The sequence below is a fragment of the Eupeodes corollae genome, chromosome 3 (assembly GCF_945859685.1).
Source record: "Eupeodes corollae chromosome 3, idEupCoro1.1, whole genome shotgun sequence".
NCBI lineage: Eukaryota > Metazoa > Arthropoda > Insecta > Diptera > Syrphidae > Eupeodes > Eupeodes corollae.
In genome coordinates, this window is record NC_079149.1 from 80,440,590 (window position 1) to 80,464,953 (window position 24,364).

Below are 24,364 nucleotides of genomic sequence, written 5' to 3' on the forward strand. Positions count from 1 at the left end.
TTGTCAAATTGAAAATTTTGACATTTCTCGACGTTTCAAGGTCCCTAGAGTCGAAATAAAAGATTTTTTAGAAAGATGTCTGTGCGTGCGTGTGTACGTACGTTTGTACGTCCGTACGTTCGCGACGTTTTTTTCGTCGTCCATAGCTCAAGAACCAGAAGAGATATGGACTTCAAATAAATTTTGTTATACAGATAATAAGGCTGAAAGGGCTCTCAAGAAAATTGCTTGGGTGGTTTTTTTACCATAGCAGTTTGAAAAAAAGGTGAAAATTTTGGTTAACCTTAAATATCTTACGAACCGAAAACGCTAGAGACTTGAATTAAATTTTATATAATATATTGTAACATGATACCAAACAGGTATATTTTTTAAAAAAAAATCAATATAACGGTTTTTTTTAAATCAATAAAACTGAAAAATAAAAAAATTTGTAACCTCCAAAATTTTACGACTGAAATATGATTTCATCTCTAAAACAATTTTGTGCAACGAAGAATAATGTTTTTGACATCTGATAAAATTTTGAGAAAAATCTTATTGACTCTTTTTTAATAAAAAATAAAAATCTAAAAAAAAACATTACTCAAAGTTCGTAAAAATTGAATATCGATTCAAATATCTTTTCAAAAACTTGAAATTTAGGCTTCAAGCTTATTTTATCTTATAAGAAATATTGTTTTCAACATTTTGAAAAATGTTGAGAAAAATCGAATCAACAGTTTTTTTTACAAAAAATAAAAACCTAAAAAAATGTATAAAAGTTGGTAAAAATTGATTTGATTGATTGATTTGATTTGATTTGATTGGATTCAAAGTAATTTTATCTCATAAGAAATATTGTTTTCAACATTTGGTAAAATTTTTAAAAAATTGAATTGACAGTGTTTTTACAAAAAATAAAACTCTAAAAAGAAAACAATACTAAAACTTCGTAAAAATTTACTTTCGACTCAAATAGCTTTTCAAAACTTAAAAATATTGGCTTGAAACTTATTTTATTTCACAGAAAATATTGTTTTCGATATTCAGTAATTTTTATATAAAAATCCAACAGTCCGTTTCTTCATAAAAATAAAATCTACAAAAAATAGTACGCAAATTTGGTAAAAATTGATACAAGTACATATAGACAAACTTTTAAGCAAGACAAATCGACAGACGGGATGGGAAGGTATCAGTGTGGGTTGCATCCCAGCCTCTTTTTTGTTTTTAAATTTCGTCAAGGATAGATACACAGATTTTTTTATTGAACATATTCTTATATTGCCTTTAACTAAAATCTTATGATGAAAAATGTTCTATTTGTTTTTTATTTGTATTAATAAATAAATATAAATTTCTTCAACCAAAAGAAAACTGAAAAATTTTATACAAAAGAAAATCAATTAAAAACAGCCAGTCTAAAGATTTTGGAAATTAAATAATAATTAAAGGTTAATTGAGAAATGAAATGGCATTTAAATTTCTTAAGATACATTTATTTTGCAGGTATGTTTAAAAAAACTCTGACTGATGCAGCAACTTGATTTTTATTTAACCTTGTTTAAATTTGGGATTGTTTTTTCGAGCGTTTGACTTTAAGACTTCATTGTGTTAATGTTTCAACGTTATAATTCAAATAGGGTATAGTAACGAATGTCCCTCAGCATTGCGAGTTAACTTTCAAAGCAGAAAGGAATATTTTATTTCAAAAAATTAATTAAAATTAATATAATTAAATTGGATCCATCTTTTTCTTCTATTTTTATTAATTAACTTGTTTTTCTAACAATACCTTGATCTTATCAGTAGTTGATCCACCCTGTTGGTGTTTTGAATAAAATGTGTACTTTTAGCTTTCATTAATTTTAATCAGTCTTACAAGATTAGATTAAAATGTTCGGAATCATTTTCGAGTGTGGGATTAGATTATAAACGTTTAAGTGTGTATGTATTTATTTAAATATATTCCGCTACGTAGAATAAGAAAAATATTATTCTATCGTTTATCTATAATCATATATTTTATAGTTTTATTAGGTTGGTCATGTATGAAGAATAAAAATTAAAATTTTCTTATGGACATAGTAATGAAATGGTGTTAAAGTAAAATAATAATATACAATTTAGTAGTAATTAGACTTTGGGTAAGTTCATTAATGTAAAAATGCAGTAGTAATGCAAGATTTGCGTTCCTTAATGTGAATACACTGCATTACTGCAGTCGGTAACTCTGTTAAAAAAACAGTCTGACAGCTGAAATTCCGCTTTGCAGGAAAATGTCAAAACAAGATGAGTAGGGAAAATAACTGAATATTTATTGAATGTTTGGCAAAAAATAAAATGATTTGTTATTAATAAGTTGAAATATAATATTGATACTTCAAAGAAATGAATTTTTTCCATTCAAAACATTTAAAATAAGTCTTAATAAAACATTTTTATTGGACATTTTGAAAGAATTTTGTAAAGACACTAAAAAACCAAAACCCGCATAACTCAAAGAAAAAACTTAATTATTTCTGTCATACTTTTTTATAGGCGCCTAATTTGATGAAGTTTATGAACTGGTTTTTGATATTGTATATCTGCCGCATTCTTGCAGTAGTTTTTCTGTTTATAAGTGCATTGCATGAGTTTTATCGGCATGGCTTGTGCAACTAGTTCCATTTTTGAACCGCCGGTTTTTTTTTAAATTAAGTATAATACTCTAAAAAAAGGCCTCAACTGCAAGGCATCGGTACAAGATAAATTCATACAAAAAGTATTAAACTAATGTTTAATGTATATACTTATTTTTTAATATAGTGGTATTAAATTTCAGCATTGTATTTCTATCTTCTGTTTAGTTTTCGATGAATCTTTATATATTCTTGTTTTACTACATAAAGTTAGTAGAGCTTGGGTGTGACAAGAAAAACGTGACAAATCTGCTTCCCCTTTTTTGTTAAAGGAATATTTTGAGATTTTCTTCGGTTACGGATCTTAAATATTTTGTTATCTGTATTTCAGAAATAATTCATTTAAAATATTATAATATTAACACATTGAGTTTTCCAAAAACCGCGGCACCATTTCCTTTTCCACATTTATAGTATTAAATTCAGCCGTACATTTGGTCTAACACTTTAGCCAACAATACTTTCTTGCCTAGATTTGACATCTGTTATGCGTAACGTGTGAAAAGCAGTTGTACCTAATGTGATTTCAAAAATCTATTCTTTTTCTTCAAAAATTCAATCACAATTTTAAAATTTAAATAAAACTAAAAATCCTTTAATGAAATGTTTTGTATAATTTTACCATAAACATTTAGCGCTTTAATATCGCTGAGCCTTTTTAAAGAGTTCTAGAATTTGACCCACCCTATTTCAACATTAAGGTAACTTGTTTGTGTATTTTCGGACTTTATTTTGTTAATGCCAAACCTGTCATTTGTAATATTGGCGCCTTCTGCGTACAAATATAATTTTGAGAATAACTGCCAGATCTAAAGAGAAAAATTGAGATACTTCTTTTAACCAGTGCTGCCAGAATTACTACTATATTCGTACTACTCTCAATACCTCCAGTGATCAGATCTCCAAGTGCTATTTTTAACTTCCCAAAGGAACCGATTTGTCGAATTGAAAATTTTGACATTTCACGACGTTTCAAGGCCCCTTGAGTTTTTTGAAATAATTTTTTTAGAGAGATCTCTGTGCGTTCCTGTGTACATACGTTCGCAAAGTTTTTTTCATCATCCATAGCTCAAGAACCAGTCGACTCAAATAAATTTGCAGAAAGAACTCTCAAACAAATTGCGTGGGTGGTTTTTTTTACCATAGCAGTGAATATTTTGGTAAACCCAAAATATCTCACGAACCAATAACGCTAGCGAGTATATAATATAGTAAATAATAACGTGATACCTAACTACTAACGGTTGTTTTATAAATAAAAAAAAAACTGAAACAAAATTATTTGTCACCTCGAATATTTTACGAACAAGAAATGATTTTATCTCCAAAATAATTTTGTGCAATAAAGAATAACAATTTCTGGTAAAATTTTAAGAAAATTCGAATTGACAGATTTTTTATAAAAAATAAAAACGTAAAAAAACAATACCTGCTAAAAGTTGTTAAAAATTATTTTTCGACTCAAATTACTTTTTAAATATTAAAAATATTCGCTTCAAACTAATTTTATGTCACAGAAATTATTATTTTCGACATTCAGTAAATTTTTTGTAAAAATCCATCGGTCCGTTTTTCTTAAAAAAAATAAAATCTACAAAAAATAGTAGGCATATGTTTGGTTCTTGATATCTCTTGAATTATAGAAGATATTGACTTCAAATAATTTCTCATTCATCCAATTTGTATTTGTTTATATAAGAAATACAAGCTTTTAAGAAATGGTGCTAAAATTGGTAAAAATTAGTTTTAAATTAAAAATCTCGTTAACAAAAATAGATTTTGAAATCAAACTGATATTGATATTTTTTAAGAATAATTCAAGTGACAACTTTTTTAACAAAACACGATATCCTACGAAATTTAAAGCAAGACAAATCGATAGACGGGATGGAAAGATATCAGTGTAGGTCGCCTTCCAGCTTATTTTTTCATGATGGAATTGACCAAATTCAATAGTTTTCAAGAAGAAACAGAACGCAATATAATTTAATGTTATGACCTTAAATTTAGCCGAAGATGGCTCGAACAAATTCCATCAGCATGAGGACATTCGCTAACCAAAAGTTTCCTTCGATAAATCGTTGCGCCACGTGAACCGAACCATTAATTTGGTAATAAATTTCCAAACTTTATATAGAAGTATAGGTTTATTCATTATGAAATGGTAAATTAAGCTAAGCATAAATCATGTGACAACTGCCGGTTTATCTGGCTCCCCGTCCTTGGACTTGTACTAAGGATTTGGCCCTCCAGGTTGAGGGTTGTGCCGTCGGGGTGATTTCCTGACCACGTACACAATACATTAAGTGCAAAGCACCAAGAAAACGAAATAAGGACAACAAACTTCGAATCTGTAAATGGAATGTTAGGACCCATAACAGACCACGTGCAGCCGAACAATTACGGGAAGCCCTAAACTCCTGCAAGGCATATATTACCGCCATTTAAGAAGTGCGATGGGATGGACCGGGCAAACTCAAACTAAAAGACTGCGATATCTACTACGGCGACTGTTACCGAGAACAAAGACATCGTCTATTTGGGTGTTTTTTTGTTGTTGGAATTAGGCTCAGGCAAAAAGTCTTGAGGTTTAGCCGCATTAAGGCTAAATTCGCCAACATAAGCCTAATATGCGCGTATTCCTCAACAGAGGAGAAAGATGAAGACACCAAAGACATATTCTTCGAGCTCTTGGACAAAATATATGAGCAGTGCCCTGGCTATGACATTTAAATTATCTTAAGAGATTTTTACGCCAAGCTAGGAATAAAAGACATCATTGATGGCACAATCGGGAGATACAACCTGCACGACACCACCGACAACGGATTCAGACCGATAGATTTCGCTGCGGGGCGAGACGTCCTGGTACGCAGTTCACACATCTCCTGATCAATCAACTGTCAACCAGATTGATCATATTGCGATCGACGCACCACACTTCTCCGAACTTTCCGAGGGGTCAACATTGACTCGGACCACTACCTCCTTGTAGCCAAGGTACGGCTACGGATATCCCAAAACAAGGAAGTACTGTGAGAAGTTTAGACGGCTACAATCGCAAGAGAATGCCATATCCTTTTCCGATAGAGTCTCTAGTAACCTCTTAAGAAGTCCTATGCTGCCTGCATTAAGCATTGAAAACCAGTGGCAAACATTGCCTTGCAGTCATCAGAGATGATGCCTCTAAAGTGCTAGGTTTCACACGGCCACCACAGCGAAACCTCTGGTTTGACGACGAATGCAGGGAAACAACAGACATACAAAACGGAGCTGCACAGAACACCTGCTTCTTATATGGAAAAAAGGAGAGCACGAGAAGCGCGCGATCGAGGAGATAGAGGGATGTCACAACAGGAATGAAGTTCCTATATTTTACCAAAGGTTAAAAAAACTCCCAAGCGCACCGGCCACGAACCGAAGCCTGTAAAGACGATCAGGGAAAAATCACAGTAGAACCGCAGTCTATGTTGAGAATATGGGAAGACCATTTTTCCAAATTATATAACGGCGATGACTAACCGAATTATACTGTAAGGAAGTTAGAACCACTCAACCTAGGTGACGCAGATCAAAAATTCCGCCTACCCGACCTAGACGAAGCTATATCTAAACAGAAGTCAAACAAAGCTGCTGGAGTTGACGGCATCGCTGCCGAACTATTTAAAGCAGCAGGCGATGACTTGCTAGGGAGCATGCACCAGCTCATCTGCAAAATATGGTCGGAAGAAAACATGCCCGATGAGTGGAATCTCAGCATAGTGTGCCCGATACATAAAAAGGAGGCACTCTAAAATGCCCCAACTACAGAGGCATCAGTCTCCTTAACATAGCATATAACATATAAGATTCTCTCTACCGTATTAGGTAAACGTCTGAAGCCATTCGTCAACAACCTGACAGTTGCTTATCAGTGTGGCTTTAGACCAGGAATACTATACCACTAACGACGAAATATTCACACTACGGCAGATCTTGGAAAAAACCCAGGAGCTTCAAAACAATACCATAGGAAAGAGCTCTACAAATAATGTATAGTTTTGGCATCCCTGGCTGCTCTATCAAGGTCGGGAAAAATCTCACCGATGCATTTGATGTCAAAAAAGGTTTTAGACAAGGCGATGCACTGTCATGCGACTTCTTCAACATCGTTCTAGAAAGAATTGTGCAAAACTCAACCGTCAACACTAGAGGCACAATCTTCCACAGATCCATCCAATTACTCGGATACGCAGATGATATTGACATAATTGGAAGATCAAAGCGTGATGTCAGTGGAGCGTTTTTGAGCATTGCGACGGAAGCGAAAAAGATGGGTTTAGTGGTCAATGAGGGCAAGACCAAGTATATGCTGTCATCAAAAAAGGACACTGAACGACGACGTGTTGGACAAAACGTCACCATGGACAGCTATAAATTCGAGGTTATTAAGGACTTTGTCTACCTAGGAACCGCTTTAAACACAGACAACGACCAGCGCTAAAATCAAACTAAGAATAACTCCTGCAAATCGCTACTTCTATGGACTTAGAAGGCAATTGAAAAGTAGAGTCATCTCTCTAGCATTTAAAATCACCATCTATAAGACACTCCTCATCCCGGTTCTCATTAATGGCGCTGAGGCCTGGACCCTGTGAAAAAAAAAATTCTTCGGGTGATTTTTGGTCCCGTATGCATAGATGGAGAATGGAGTAGAAGATATAACGACGAACTGTACGGGCTGTATAGGGACACTGACCTAGTTAGCAGAATTAAAGTCCAATGGCTTAGATGGCTGGGTCATGTAGAGCAAATGGACATCAACGCTTCCGGTCGGAAGGTCTTCGAATCGAATCCCGATGGACGGCGCAGTACAGGAAAATCACGACTCAGGTAGCGCACTCAGGTGGGCGAAGACCTCAACAACTTGGCGTGCGAAACTGGAGACAGCTAGCTAGGGACCAAGCTGGCTGGAGACGCATGTTGGTTGAGGCCCAGGTTTGCCCGGACTGTAGCGCCACCTTAAGTAAGTAAGCTCCAGGCACTGGTGTTTGTTTACGTATGAAAAGCTTAAACCCTGTATAAAAAAAACCTAATTAAATAGTTAGTAAACTTGAGTTCAATATCCTTGAAAATTGCCAAACAACTTTAAAGTTACATAAATTATTGATATAAAATAGTTGACCTTTGACTATTTACGCTCTAAACGGTTTCAATTGATTTCGTACATAATTGAATATCCAATGACTCTAAAGTTAACTTTCCTCTAAAGTCGTTTGCAATGAATTAAGGTCCACAAAAAAAAATTAACTATTAAAATTTTGTGTTTGCTTTTATTTCACATTTATTAAAAAGCAATAATTTTAAATTCTAGGTACATACCTAACCTTCATAAACATCATAAGCCAATATTTATTCTATGAACAAAATATTTATGCAGGTAAGCTTTCTAAAATTTCATATCATTTTTGTTTTTTTTTTCATTTAATAATACTTTATATTTCATAGATACATATGTATATTTAATACTGTGATTACAATGCTGCTTAAAATATAAAAGGTTTAAAGACAAATTCTCATGATTTTAATATTAAAACACTGCAAACGACTAAACAAAAATAAATACATGCATTGAAAAGTAAAACTCAAACAACCTAACAATAACGAAAACGAGTCAATTTTGCAGAACTTTGAGCTTCAATTAAAAGATCACACAATTTATAACTTATATGAATGAAAGCGGATATAATAATTCAATAGTTTTAATTTAAAAAAGAACCAAAGCAACTTTTAAAGTTTAATGTCACCATAAGTTCTAGCAGGCATCAATTTTCAATAAACAGATATTGTATCTAAACTTGGAACTTATAAAAATGTAATTTAATTTAATACTTTATGGTTTTGGATAAAAAGACGAATGCACAAAATAACAGTATATTTTTGAACATAAGTAATCAAAAATATGGTCTTGACCAGTGCCAATTTTAAAGAAATGCCTATAAGTGTAGCAAAACCTTTAAAATCTTAAACCAATTAAAAGCTGTCTGAATACTACATTTTAAAAACCTGAACCTATTTTATCTACTGGTTAACTGTTAGTTAAAATCTTTTAGACAGAATTTCCAACTGATTCTGTAAGCTTGACAAAATACGAAATTATTAACTTTTATTCTAGAAAAATAGTTCATGATTATAAATATCAGAAAACTAACCGAACTATATTAATAATAAATAATTCCCTGGGAATAAGAATTAAAGTCCAAAAGTACAGTGAGTGGAAGGAATTGTTGTTATGTGGCTTGCTTAAACTTGATATAGTTTTCTTTGCTATTTTTGAATTTTAATTGTGTAAAAATTAAGAGAAACTTCTTTAGTTCGTTTTTAAGTACAGAAAAAACATAGTTATCGTTTTGTCAAGAGGTTTGTCAAATTAATCCTAGAGTTACAAAATAAAAATCAATTTTAAAACATAACAAACATTAAAAATTATGGTTAAGGGATATCCGTATTATTTTTGTCTGTTACTCGATGCTTTTTAAAACTATTTGACTTTATTTCGTTATCAGTAGGTTGAGTAGCAATAAACAAGATATAAAAGTATGAGGCCGTTGTTGAAAATAAGTGCAATCTAGACTTTAAGCAGTTACTGAATTATTTATATATACAAATTGTGTCGTTTTATTTCGTTTCAAAAACTAGTGTAAGTATATTAAAAATACAAAAAAAAATATCTGTTTTAGGCTGAAACGCATTTTAATACAAAGTTCTTCATATTTAGTATGCATTGGACTTCAACTGACGATGTATTATTGACTCCATAGATGAATCCATGGGATTGTGCGTATCCTCGACGTTACTACCAACTAGAGGTGAATTCTCACCAAGTACTCGCATGGCATTCGAATAATCCGAATCGATTTGGGGAACTTGTTTTTCATTTGGATGCAAAGTTCGAATTAAATCGGTGAGAGATAAAAAGCTCTGTCTTTCAATGTTATCATTATCGTCGTTATTGTAACGATTGTTGTTTTCCGCGCTAGCGCGCTTTTCAACTTCATCTGATATTTTTTCAAGGTGCAGCTCAAGCAGTTCATTTATGTTTTCTGTGGTTGAAGAAGACTCTTTAATTAAATGTTCTGTGTCTGCCTGATCTGAATCTATTTGATCGTCTTTTATTTCAGAAAGATTTTCATTTTCATTTTCAGTTTCACTTGTAACGTTTTCAGGATTTTCATTTTTGTTATTAGGTGAAATTGTTTTGGATATATTTTCATTTGAAATGTTATCCTTATCATCTTCAAAGCTGCGTGCATGTTCTTCATCTTCAATCTCATGAGACTCTTCTGACTCTAAGGCACGTTCGTGATCTAATTTCAGAGATGCCAATGAAGGCTCAGACAGTTCTTTTTGAGCTTTTCTAACTGACATATAGGTGGAAAAACTAATTGGATTTGCTGTGGTTGGAGTAAATAATTCCAATGGTGGTCGCGATGTTGTTAATCTTATAGGACGTCTAAATTATTAAAAATTGAAAAATTGTGTTAAATTTAAATATGTAAAGAATCAAGAAGAAAGAAAGGATTTGAATATGTAAGATATGAACAATTTTTCTTTTATTACATAATAAGTCGAATATTATACAGCATTTATTATTTTTAAATAGACGGTATAGAACAATAAATTGAGTTTTATTAATTTTTAATAAGGACAGTTAGATAATAGATATAACTCTTTTAGCTATGCTTACATCACGGTCTCATAAAGTCTTATTTCTCGAATTTTCATTGCAATTTGTAATTACATATTTAACCTAACCATAACTATAATGCGTGTGCTTTAGATTCAAATTATTATTAATCGTATTATGACAGTTATGTATGTTCGTTAATTGAACAAAATTATAAGTGTTGTTATGTTATTATATGTCTAAAAGGTGTTTTGTGTAAACAATCACTGTAAGAAAGTTAAAGAGTGCAAAAAGAAAGTTTTGTAAATAAATAATTATTAGAGAAACAAAGGGAAAAAGAAATTTTGGGGGAAATTAATGTTCTTTTTTGTTGAATATTACGGCAAATGCTGTTTGCTCAAAAGACATAGACTAAGCTTGAAAATTTAAATGTGTATTTTCAAAAGTGCATATTTTTGAGAACTTTAATTCTAAAGTTCATACAAAAATATGTAGCTTTTGGCAAGCAAAGGAACATGTACTGTACATCATTAATAATTGTCCCTAAGATGTCATGAAAGCATCGTTTGATAAATGTTTGTGTTTAATGATAGTGAATAAAGTGTTTGTATGTATTTTGTACATTAAAATTAGAAGCCCTTTCCCAGAGTAGGTATAAGTTTTCTTAAACGTCATTTTCATTTGTATGGATGAATTACAGTGTTTAAATTAAATTAAATTTAATTTTAAATCTGTATATAAAGTACATTATTTTGTGCACGACAAATACAAAAATTAAATTAAGTTTTTGTTTTGTATTTAAAATTTTGCACTCTAAGAGTCTCGATAGATTTTTAGGATTTATTTGAATTATTTGCTTTATTAGTTAAAAGTTTAACGAGAATAGATAAAGTTGAATCAATTTTCTTAAACGATTGTTTTATTCGATTGGTGAATTAATAGCGCAGGCATTTTTGCGATGCCTTACCCCTGTGCAGATGAAACTGGAATGCTCCCATAGTTGTAATAATAACATCTTGTCTGTTCGCAAATAAAGTCCTTAACGGTTGAGCAGTCTTCTGGCATCCATTTTAATGTTGGTTGTTTCAAAATGACACATCCTTTTTCAGAACCGCTACTGCTACAATTTAATTAAAAACAAAAATCAATACACAGATAATTTTGACAGATCATACCTATCGCGAGCCGTCCTTTGTGGTGATGTATTACTATTGTGGTCAACGGGATCCAATAAGCCAGCTTGAATTCCGTCGGCGGAATTTTCAAAAAAGTCAAATGTTGCATTGAATGGAAGACCTGTACTCATCCACAAGAACATGCCAGTGCCTAGTCTATTTCCTGAAGTCCAAAAATCGTAGTTTCCGTAACCAGCATTTCTTAGATACGTTGTCATAGATTGAGCTTTTTCTTTTGTTTCAAAAGATGCCAATTGTAGACCCAATGAGCGACAATACTGGTATGCGAGGAAGTAGTTTAGTTCAGGGGAGTATGGGTTCATGCGGCTAATGAAGTATTGCACCCCATCTAAGTGGATCGTTGTTATGCGTTGAGCTGAAAAAAATTAAATTAATTTTACTAAAAAGAAACATTCACATAAGTAAAAATACAAAAAAACTATGAATTGAGGCTATTGGAAGTAGCCAAATTGAAATGAGGATATTCCATATGGTTATTCAGGTTAAGGTACAATTAGTTAAACAGAACTCTGTCTCTTGATTTGTAAGGTTGAAATAATTAGCTAATAAAATCTTTCAATCTTTTGTTTCATTTAAAGTCTGTATACATTTAAATTAAGTATTTGAAACTTTTCTAACTTTGTATGAGCCAAAAAAGATAATGTTTGTTATTAGATAGACAGATAGATAGATACATAATTTCATTTTCAAAAAGATTTAAAAAAAATGCTGGTTTAAAATAAGGTTTTGACAATAACTATTGTTTGTTATTTTACTACCTACAAATTGTCTTAGTTGTATCAGAAATAAAAATCTGCCATATTTCACCTTTGTAAAGTGTAATAGTAGTAATACCCGTAGCGTGATGGTTAGTGCTTTGAACTGTTTAATTAATACTTTATGATATGCTTAACCGTAGAAAGTTTGTTGTCAAAAGTGACAATGTAACTTCTACCACAACATTCTTAATTAAAAATGGTCTTCAACAGGTAGCGGTGATTCTCTTCTTCTGAATTCACACCAGCGATCTGATAAGTAGTCTTACAAAGGAAATTGCGTACGCCAACGATCTAATTGCGTACAGAACGGCCCAAAAGGTTGAGATTATTAGAATTCTCTTATAGCGTGTTTTCGACAAGATTCAGCGATGTTGCGACGGCTGAAAACTGTAAATAAATGTCGTTGAAGTCAGATACAATTCTGTTCCGGTATCCTTTGGCTAGGGCCACGAGGGATACGTGCAAGAATTGGCGCAAGATGGTCATCGTTGATCTTCACGGCAGCCATTAGCGAGCAAAAGTGTAGTAAAGTACTTTGGTATCTGGTTAGATCAGTATTTATATTTCGACAGACGTATAAATGCTGCTCTGACAAAGGCCAGAGGAGCTTTAGCTCTGACGAAACAGCTGTTATTTAGCAGTCGGCTTGACCCCAGGGTGAAGGTAATTTGCTACATGGCCCTCATACGGCCAATGATCATTTATGGTTGTCCTGTGTGGTTCAACGTTGCCCCTTCCCAGATGTACTGGCTTATATCCCACAGTCGAAACTTCTTTCGTGCATTACTAATTCAACGAGGTCCTATACAACGGGGCTCGAATCAACAGAAAACTCGTTCGAGGTCACATTTGCAAGAGCTATGCCTTCGACCAAAAATTAAATTTTCGGGCGTTCTATCTGAACGACGAGTATTTTGATATATGCAAAGTTCAATAAGACCGACTTATAAAGGTTGACCTTATTTCACTTTTTTAAAGGGCAATTTTTTTTAAGTTGGTCTTAGTTCACGAAACCCGATCGTTTGCTACAAAGAGTATCATCCGTTTTGTCTCAATTATGTTCATAAATGATCTTTTGTCTGAGTGTCTTTTTCTCTGACGATACAGATCTACGGTCCCTGACCATAATATTAGACGCACTTTAGATTTTATGCAAAATCTCAATTTTCAGCTATTAATCAGGTTTTCGAATATTGTAATGCATTTTAATTATTTTGTATGCAGAATATAAACTATTTTCTACTTTTTATAAAAATAAAACAAAAGATTTATAGAATTTGTTTTTATAATATGTAAAAATATTGCGTATAACCTAATAGTTATACAAATTCTGCAGTGTGTCTAATAATATGGATAGGGACTGTATATTATTATCATATGATTATTTGTGATAGTTTATATACATTTTAAGGTTTACTTTCTCGTCATTCGGGCTTACAACGGCAGCGTATGATATGATCATTTAATTTTGATCTTGTCCAAAAGGGTAGCTACCCAAAGATTACGTACAGCTACAGTTCGAAGATCCAACGGAACAACACGAGCCCCCAAATTCAACATCCCCAGACTTAAGGATCACACGACACGTCAACAATTTAGGGACCACCTGTCACACGAAATGAGAACAATCAGCAGCACAATACATGAGGACATCGAACACCATTGGAATGTTGTGAAAAATGTTCGCATTTTAGGTGCTGACAGAATAGTCGGTCTTAAAAAAAGGAAGCTTGGCCTTAAGAAGAATCTTGGGCAAGGATCAACGAACGCAAACAGTTAAGGGCTCGAACAACTGCTGCACAAGAGTAAGAAAGAAACGAGCTGCAGTCCTCGTATCTCATGGAAAAGAGAGAGGTTCACCGCAGTGTCCGCCGCGACAAGCGTAACTACATCAACGAATTGGCGCAAGAAGCAGAACATGCTGCAAAGAGGTGCAACAGCGGGCCGTTTACAGAATAACCAAAGAGCTGACCGGTACACCCAGCTCAAAGCAACACCTGGTGAAGGAAGTAGACGGTACTGTGATAAGTTCGGTGAATGAGGAAGTCAGAAGGTGGAAAGAACACTTTACCTCGTTTTAAACCGAGTGTTTGCAAACAACGTGCAGCCGATACCTTCCGACGCACCTGAAGAAAGTATTCCCCGATTCCGCACCGCACCTCAAAGTAAATATGAGATCGTTGCCGCAATTAAAGCACTTAAAAAACAACAACGCGGTAGGACTTAATGGAATTCCTGCAGTGTTTTTACAAGCAGCACCAACGTCATCAAGCGAATTGCTTCATTCGCTCATAAAAGAAGCCTGGACCACCGAAAGCTTCCTCCATGAGTAGAAGAAGGGAATTATCGTCAAGATCTTACAAATTGCAAAAACTGCAGAGGAATTTGCGTTCTACCAGCCGTTGCCGAAATAGTAGCAAAAGTTATAGTGGAACGCGTCAGAGAACACCTTGAGGCCAAACCCGATGCCGAACAACCAGGATTCTGCGCTGGATCCTCCTGTATTGATCACATTAATACCCTGCGGATCATTATTGAACAGTCCGTTAAATATCGATCACCACTTCACCTGCTGTTCATTGACTTAGAGAAGGCCTTTTATTTTTGATAGCGTTAACAGGGAGTATATCTGGTTAGCTTTGCGGAAATGAGGCATCCCAGAAAAAATAATTGCTATTATTAAAGCAACATGTGATGGATCCAAGTGTAACGTTCTACACGATGGCAGGTTGTTAGATGATTTTGAAATCCGAAGCGGAGTCAGACAAGGCTGTATTCTGTCGCCAATATTGTTTTTGTTGGTTATAAGCGATGCACTGCGCTCAGCTCTGTCAGGTAGCGGACGGATCCAATGGACTTCAACATAATATTTAAAGCACTTGAATTACGCGGACGATGTTTGCTTACTCTCTCATAGGATCATGGATCTCCATCAAATAACAACAAGTGTGGAGAGAGAACCAGAAGTGGTGGGGCTAAAAATTAATTCCGACAAAATAAAAATGATCATCCTCGGAACCCGACCAACCTCTCAAATAAATATTTTCTCGCAACCGGTGGAAAAAATGGAGAGCTTTTAATACCTTGGAAGTTTCCATCGAAGGGGGAACCGAACAAGACGTCAAGCACAAAGCTACGAATGTTTCGCACAAATGTCGAATCTGTGCTTCTTTATGGTGCAGCACTTGGAAAGTTACTTCACCCATAACAAGAAAGCTGCAAACATTCGTGAATAGATGTCTTCGCAACTTCCTAAGGACTTTCTTGCCAAACCGTATTTCAAATGAGGTCCTTCATAGATGTACAGGTCAGGAACCTATAGAATCTATAGTACAAAGACGTAAGTGGCAATGGATTAGACATACGCTTAGAAAAGGTAACGACTGCATTACAGGCCAAGAAATGCAGTAGAATCCGCTCACAAAATAAGCAAGAAGAGTTGGAGGACCGAGAAGCACATGGCGCAGGACAATCGAGGCGGAATCGGCTTCACTATGCAAGATTTAGAGGGAGCTGAAACACATCTCCGGAAACCTTACACGATTGCACGTAGGCGTAGTAGAGGCCCAATGCTCCTTAAGTAGTCCCCAACGGGCTTAATAGGTCTGAGAGCCTAAGTAAGTAAGTAAGTAACAGGGAAGTATACATATAAGAGTTTATAATGACTACAACTATTATGTCCCATGGACAACATGACCCGATAAAAGTGTAGATAAATCTGTTTAAGTAGTAGTATACACATCTGAAGAAATATTAGTACTAAACTTTTATCAATATTGTTAGATTAATCAACGCGAGAATAATCTTTTTTAGAATTAGAATTAGAAACATTTTATTCATTCATTTTTTCATTTCCAACTTAAAACTAGTACAATAGCAAGTGTATAAAAAAAAAAAAAGGAATAAATAATAGCTATCATTCTTTAACTTGAAAGTTAGTATTGAATGATACATTGTGATTTAATTTTAATTTTACAATAATTAGAAACTGTTGTGGGGTGACAATCAGCAAATCTTTTGGACTAAATCAACTGAACACACGATTTCTTGAAACTTTTCAATATAATACTTTCTAACATTCAAATTGCTTGCATCATAATACGATGTTAAGGAGATTGCAGGACTCGAAACCAATTTCTTGTGATCTTTATTCAAGTTCAGTGCATGTATTGTTACATTTATCAAAAAAGAATAATTTAGAATAACACAAATCTTAAACGAAATCCAATGAAACACAAAAACACAATTTACATCTCGAGAATGGGAATATCCAAACCAAATCCTTAAATAAATGTACGCTTCAACGAAAACTGTTAGAATTTTGAGTCAGAACTATCTCCACGGGGTGATACAAAAATAGTAAAAACACATTAGAACTCGGTTCCATTCAACCGAGATCTAACATTTTTCTAAAACTTAAAAATGAATTTAAGCCGCGTTCTACAAATGAAGATAAATCGAGTTTTTAATTTACAACTTCGTTAAAAAATTGAATGTAAGGAATTCGAAGATCGGATTTGACTTCGAGACAACAAGAATTTTTAATTTCTTAAAATAAACTAAAAATAGTAATCATTGTCGCTTGAGTCATGAAAATTATAAACGATAGTTTTTTTCTCAATGCAAATTATTTCACTTCCAATAAAAACAATTAACTGTCTTAAACGTAATACCAACAAAAAATTTTAAACACAAAACGTTTCATAAAAAAACAATTACATATATATTTTCCAATCCATAGTATGTACTTTTGTGTTTGTATGTATGTACATAGCTTATGAATTATTAATTAAATACATGTGACAACTCTATTATTCTATGGAATAGAAGAATAATTATTTGATCTAAAATGGCTTTGAATACATAACTACACTTCTTTTTATTGAAGTATCGGATCGCATATTAATGAAGAAAAAAGGAACAACATCCGTTTCCGTTCATTTATCATTTGCATTGACCTATGTTTATTTTATTATTTATTTAATCAGCATGTATGTAGGCATGTACTTATTTATATTTTATAATCAAAATACATACATACATTCAATTAACACAAGAGGTGATAAAATAAAAAAGGAAAATTGATTTAAAAACGCTTAAAATTTATAAAATGTCAGATATTTTTAACTATTATATGTATGTATTTGTGTATGGTTGGTTGTTTTGATAAGATGGCGCTAAATAAAACCTTCAAAAACAAGTTCCAATTCAGTAAAATAAAATACAATTTTTTACTTTTTAGTTTTGTTTAACCAATTAATTGTACCTACGGTTTTCTTTTTAGAAGTAAGTAAGAAAAAATAAAAAAAATTACAGAGTGAACAAAAATTGCTTAATTCTTGACTATTCTATGTAAATATTTTAGCAATAGTAGAAACGCTTTAATAGAATTTTATTGAAACATTTTCCATTTTACAACCCAAAGCTTATACAAAAAAATTATTCTAAAAGTGACATTTTAATAATCGATCTTTTTAAACTAACAAGTGCATCGTGTGGGTTTCGTTTCTAATTTTGATTTCTAATTTATCTTATGTCATGAAGCCTTATTTCATAATTTTGTAGTCTTCTTTTCTAGAATAATTTGTTATTCTATCAACAAAACATAATGGCGCAAAATTTCAAAAGATTAACTAAAATGTAAACGCCATTAGTCGTTTTTTCTTTTTTAACTTGGAATAGAGCCTTTTTTAATCAGAGCTAAACAGAGCCCGAGCATACCGAGCATGCTTTGAACATTCTCTGAACAAAGCGTTTTTTGAGCGTTCAGTTGTTTTTGAAACACACCTGAACACTTAAGCTGTCACTAATTGAAATAAAACGAAGACTTACAAAAATATGTTTTATTTGTTATTTCTTATTTAAACTTATCCATTTTAATTGTTTGATTTTCTTCTTCAACTTCACCTGTCAAATGCTTATGTATGTTCAGCATTCAACTGGGTCTGCTCAGTTTTTTATTCTGAGCTTATAGAGCACAGCTCTGGACAAACTCAGAACACGATAAGAACGAAACAAAAACACAAATTTGAAGCTCTGAACGTTCAGAGGCAAAAAAGAACCATCATTTTTTGTTTGACAATTCAGGTTCTGCTCTGAACTAAAAAAAACGCCTATTTTCAGCAATTCGATTTGCCTAATTTTAAACGACTTAGCATCTAACTCTCTTAACAAAGGAGTTACAATTACGGAATGGCTTTTTTAATCTTAAGCAATTTGCTAAATCCATATGACATCTGTACAATTATTCTAATAAGAACAGTGGATAGAATGACTAAACCATTTAACCAAATTTTTGAATCCCGATTAACCGATCCGTTTAAGCATATAGGATTAGTTTTTACCAGCTGTCACTTTTAAGAATGTTAGTTTTTTAATAAAAGACGATTAGCAACCTACTTGTTTAAAATTTTTGGACTTCCTTAGTAAATTGCAAAATATGTTTTTAAATTTTAATTGTTGGAATTAGTTGTGAACTTTAAACTAGTCAAATTTAAAATTTTGACATTGTATGCATAGACACATACAGCTATGGCCAAAATAATAAGAACAGTTACAACGTTTGAATGAAAAGACAAAAAGCAATGCGTTCATTTTAGCTATCTTGGAATTGCCAGAATAGTTAAATGCTCCTCTACAACGGTTTTTAAAGCTTTACGATGAAGAAAAACTATTGAAACTAGAGGTGGCCTATCGAGATTATCAGAAAAAGACAAAAAGGCTTTGGTAAGAAGAGCTAAGAAAAATCCTTTTATGTCGTCGCGGACCTATCACATGAGCCTGCTCAGGCAGTAATTTCCAAGACAATCCAGAGAGTTTTGCCTATGTCCAAATTACCAGCTCGGTCAAGAAATGCTCCCTTATTAAAACCAGGTCATATGAAGAAGCGTCTGGCTTTTGCCAAAACGTTTCACATGATCCTATGAGCCATTGAAAGAGGTAAAACAATTGCAAAATGTGTGGTGGAGTGACGAAACATAAGTCAATCTATTTAGAATGGATGAAAAACATTTTGTTATTCGCCTTTAAGGTGAAGCGTACAATCCACGGAGCAACAAGCCGACTGTGAAACATAGAGGTGAAAATCTTGGTGGGGAATAGGTCCAGTATTTCTTATTGATGGAATATTGACCAAGAAAACTTATGTCGGGATTTTAAGGGATACAATGCTGCCATGGACCAAAGAAAATACGCCCTTAACGTCACGATTTCAACAGGATAACGAGCCCAAGTACTCGGCAAAAGTAATAAAAAGAAGGTTTAAAGAAAGTTGATTTGATGTTTCCCAGTGAAACTCGCGCTCCAGATTCGAATTCGATTCAAAACTTGGGGAATCAATTTAAAATTGAAAAAATCAAGCGACATTCATCAAAAATATCGGATTTTTTGAAGTTTGGTACTCAATCTCACTTGAAATATAACAAAGATTGGTGGACTCCATGAGTCATCAAAAAATCTTGGTCATTTTAAATAAAGGATTAAAAATTAATAACTAAGTAATTATTTACGGTTTTTATTTACTATTTTGTCAAAGTATTCTTATTTTTGTGACCAGGCTTTTTATATTAAATTAACAATTTTCGGTTGAAAATAATAAATAAATTGATAATACCCTGCAGTAATCGCGTTTAGTGTTGTTATTGTTTTGGCCAAAGCTGTATGTACATTTTGTTTCACACTCCACTTCTTATGCCATTGCCCAGAACTATGTCACAATAGAAGCAAATGTGAAGATATTCCAAGAAGGAGAATATTAGGCTTCCCGAAGTTATCCCAATCCACCTATAAAGATCTAACTGAGGCGATAACGTCCTCAATCGCCAGCCCATCATCCTAACCTAACCTATGTATTGGATTCATAACTATACCTAAAAGTAGTCTATTTTATTCGGGCAAATTAAATTTTTTTTAATTTTTGTGTTTGAAGAAAAAAGTTTATCATTAATTTCTTCTTCTGTTAGAGGTTCCTTTAAATGACCTGGTCACCCTAATCTTAGGGAAGTAATCTATCTACAGCAAAAATACTGTGCAAACCATAATATAAATTATCCGATTTATCTCGTCTTGAAATATACCTACCTGCTCATTGCTCAGTGCTCAGGCAAGTTAATAGGATTTATAGCTTTAAATTATGTTTTCTCATTTGGAATCTAAAGTATCTACAATATCTGCATACCTCTAATCTCAAGCATTAAAATGATCGTATTCTTCTATAAATAAGTTAACAATAAATCAATTAAAAAAGAAGAAGGTTTAACACATATTTACACACATAATATTTGCATTTTTTTGTATTCTTTGCCACAATGAATGGTTAAAAGAATAGGAAGGAAGGTATAACCAAAGTAAAAGAGTAAACTTTACTTCTTTGAACATCAAACTCGTACCTATACAAGAACGAATTACCTCTGTAGATACTTTTGCTGAACTGCAAATCGCAAGATTCTTTTTGTTGTTGTGCCAAAACTCTCCTACTCTTAAGGCAACACATTTTCATTTTTTTTATGGCACCACCCATCGATCCAGGGGTTAAGAGCAAAAGCTTTATACACATATGTACGTGCAAAAATATTGTGCAGATGTACATATAGTATATAAGTTCCATTATAAAGCAATCAATTATAAAAATGTTCAGAAATAATCTTAGGAGATATTTTCAGATCTTAATTTTTCGTTTCTTGGTTATTTTTTTTTTGATAAATCCTATTCCAATTCATTGTTAAAGAATATTACTATACAGGTTTTTTAGATGGATAGAACCTTTATATATAATGCGGGCCTTAAGTGCAGAACATACAGAATTTTATATATCTTATGTATGTGTTTAATATACGGATGTGTGTGTAAATAATTACAGTTGTAGTAGTATGTGTTTGGCTGCACAACGCAAGAATAGCTACTTATACCATCTCTAGGCATTCCTATTATTAGTATTGATCCTTGACTTTGGTTTATTTTTTGAAGTTGAATGAAGTTAACCAACCTGTTTGAGGGCCCAGTATGTGGCTTGGCCATCCGCCATAGTGGCCATAATGCAATGGTTATCTTGGTTAATGGTTGTACTTGCAAATCATTTCAGGCTTAAAATATGGAGGATTAACTATACCTATAGCTTTATGGTTGAAAATATTAACAGATAAATTTAACTTCTGAGAAGGCCTTCAAAAAAAATATATATATGGACTTTAAAAAGATAAAAGTATCTATACACGATGTACCTATTAAATTAGTCTTTAAGAAGAAGGATGCATAACATTAACAAGTTTCAAGTTTACTAAAACAGACTATAGTCCCTAAACAATATGTTTCAAACACGAGTTTGACATACATCAAAAGCTTGGAATTGAAAAAACCAAATTAACTTGTAGGAAATTGTTTAAAGTTCTATTTTACACAGCCAAAAAGATCGGAAGCCATCAAAATGTGACTTATTACTTTGTCGGGTTAAATCATATTGTATCACATTCAAAATAAATGAATAATTTAAAAAAGAAATCATACTGGTCGTTTTTCCGTTTCATAATAATTCGGCTTTTTAAAATTTTGATAATTCTTGAAAAATTCCGATTTTTAAAGTTCTATTACTTATTGGATGAGGTTAAACAAAATTGAAAGAAATACAAAATTCTACCAATTCCAGCAGCTTTTTTTTAACCAACATTTAGTAACGAACAATGAAAAAGAATTTAATTGTTTACATTAAAAATAGCAACGTAATTAGTTTTGTAGGAAGTAAACAAACCAAGTGTAAGCAAATCAAAAGGGAACAATCTCATTGTTTAAAGAATCCGATGAGTGGACTGCGGAGGGATTCAATTGTAAATTTTTAAAATTCTACTATACTAAAAGTTAAAAAAAAAACACCAAATCCAAATCATTAATTTAAACCTGTTTTCTTTAATATTTAGGAATATTTGCTTGAGAAAACCAACATGGCCTTAAAATAATTTTTTAAAACTATCACGGTTACTAAACCAATATCCTTTCAAGTTTCATTTAAAGTTTTCAAACGCTTTAAGCCTGAATGTTTTAGACAATGTAGGTGGCCACTTCCTTTTCATCCTTGTTAATAACAATTTTTAAAGCTATTTATCTACATGTGTATATATTTCGGAGCCAAAAAGCGAGGATGCTAACTTGAATCAATCTTATTTGAGGTTAGTGTCCTGGATAAAGCTTTTCCTGAGTAAGGAATATCTAATCTTAATACTCGTATTGAAACAAAAATTAACGGGTTTTCTGTGTGATTACTTCAGATCTATTCAAAATATATTGTTTTATTTTCAGACCATGTATTATTTTAAGATCTCCTGCATGCGCATAATACATAATGAAAAACTCAAAAAATAAATTTAGCTATGTACCTACTTAACTTAATTATGTGCAGCCTTATTGCATTTTAATAATAACTTCCAAAAAAGTTTGAAAAAAAATTATACTTTTATAAGCACGTTAATTTCAGTTATAATAGTTCAAGTTTTATTTTTAACTTAGGGATTTGGAATTTGTATACCTGCATTTTCCTAAAAATCATAACTTGCGTTTGGCAAAAAACTAAAATTTATTTCTTAAACTTATTTGGTTATACAATTTTTTTAACATTTAAAATTAACTTTAATAATTCGTTTTTTTTAGAAAATTAATTTCAAAAAAATACATATTTTTTTTTAATTTACAATATTCATAGAATTGCCCTTTATGGCTCTACTACCCAAAACAAATAAAAGATAAATCGTATCTCAAAAACTACACTAGTTTTTCAAAATTAAATATATTGAAAGATTTCTGCGGGAGAATTTTTACACTGTAGTGGATAACTTAGTTAAGAAAAACTAAATTTATTTATGAATGTACTTAACTAACGATACTATAGTATTGCATTTTAAATAAATTGTTCTACTCAAATCAAGCGTAGGTGTTCTTTGTTTTATTTTAAAGTTTAATTCAATAAAATATTTTGAAGAAAACAACAAATAGATACCTACCAGATACACAAGCCCAAAGACTCAGGAAGCAGAATAATGGAATTTTAACCATTTTTGATTAGGTTTATTATATCACACGTTTGATTTTTATTTAAAAATAGAGTTTTTAAAATTAAGTAAACTCACTAAACTAAAAGAATGTGTATAGTAACGTTCTTTCTTGAAACCGGCTTAAAACTATCACTTAGAATTAAATTTCATTGAACTGTTAAACTATGAGTACGATCAATTTACTCGGTGCAAAGACTGTGGTGGCACTTTCTTAACCAATGGGTTCATAGACTGTACTGACCAGTAGATTCTGAATCAGAGTTCTTTTGCCCTTAAGCCTAAAACAAAAGTACCAACAAAACAAGTAAACATGTATTTAATGTATACCTGCATCTCCTTAATATAGATAACCATGCACAGCACAGCTCAGCTCAGCACAAAGATAGTTTGTTTTACCGTCATCTTCATCTTCACTCAGGCAGTCAAGCAGTCAGCAGGAGTCAGTGTAAAAGTAAATGTTCATGATTTTTATTTACAATAAACAACACATCTAGATGTACATAGCTTGATGGGCGCATATAAAAGATACTATACGCAAACGCAAACGCAACGCACTCATCATGATCATGAGACCAAGAACTCCGGTTCTCTTATGTACAAAAGTCAAGTTCACTAGCAAAAATCTTTAAGCCATATTCTGTGTTTCTGTTTCTTATTCTGCGCCTTAGATTCAAAGGAAGTTGCCCCCACCACTGTATTTCTCCAGCGGATTGTCCGCTCCGCGTCCGCGTCATCGTTCGTCTTCGTCTTCGTCGTCGTATATGTACATGGATGGCAATGGGTACATATGTATCGAATAAGCCTTGCTTACGATGAACATGAGGGTGAGGGATCGGCAGACACGTTCCACCACTTTACCAATAGTTTTTTTTTTTTTATTTTTAGTTTTAGCCCATCAAGTTTCCGTTTCGTATATTTAGAGGTACGAATACGAACACAAAGCATTTGAAGATTTTCTTATAGGTACTAGATAACTGCTCCACCAAGTCGACATCGACATGCCTTTAGCCTAGAACAAGGTACCTTCAGAAGGTTTTGCTCCTAT

At 32.7% G+C, this 24,364-nt stretch overlaps 1 protein-coding gene across 4 annotated transcripts; it reads right to left on the bottom strand.

The window, feature by feature from the left end:
* Nucleotides 1–8,859: 8,859 nt before the first annotated feature.
* On the bottom strand, nt 8,860–23,578 carry LOC129952524 (putative mediator of RNA polymerase II transcription subunit 26). 4 transcript variants are annotated; one of them, XM_056065137.1, is made up of 4 exons: nt 23,269–23,578; nt 11,505–11,880; nt 11,297–11,446; nt 8,860–10,155 (listed from the first exon to the last, which is right to left on the bottom strand). In XM_056065137.1, exons 1-4 carry the CDS (start codon nt 23,318–23,320, stop codon nt 9,417–9,419), a joined length of 1,317 nt encoding a protein of 438 aa, XP_055921112.1. In that variant the 5' UTR covers nt 23,321–23,578; the 3' UTR covers nt 8,860–9,416. The 4 variants fall into 4 exon arrangements, with proteins under 4 accessions (XP_055921112.1, XP_055921111.1, XP_055921114.1 ...); XM_056065136.1 differs by having other exon boundaries at nt 11,297–11,449; nt 23,269–23,577; XM_056065139.1 differs by lacking the exon at nt 8,860–10,155 and having other exon boundaries at nt 10,629–11,446; nt 23,269–23,575.
* Nucleotides 23,579–24,364: the final 786 nt, after the last annotated feature.

What these genes read in the sequence shown, in the direction of transcription:
- LOC129952524 (XM_056065136.1), bottom strand. Translation starts at nt 23,320, where the DNA reads ATGGTTAAAATTCCATTATTCTGCTTCCTGAGTCTTTGGGCTTGTGTA. An exon ending in CAAAGGACGGCTCGCGATAG is followed by an intron (nt 11,450 to 11,504) that starts GTATGATCTGTC and finishes ATTAAATTGTAG; the next exon opens with CAGTAGCGGTTCTGAAAAAG. An exon ending in CCAGTTTCATCTGCACAGGG is followed by an intron (nt 10,156 to 11,296) that starts GTAAGGCATCGC and finishes TTAATAATTTAG; the next exon opens with ACGTCCTATAAGATTAACAA.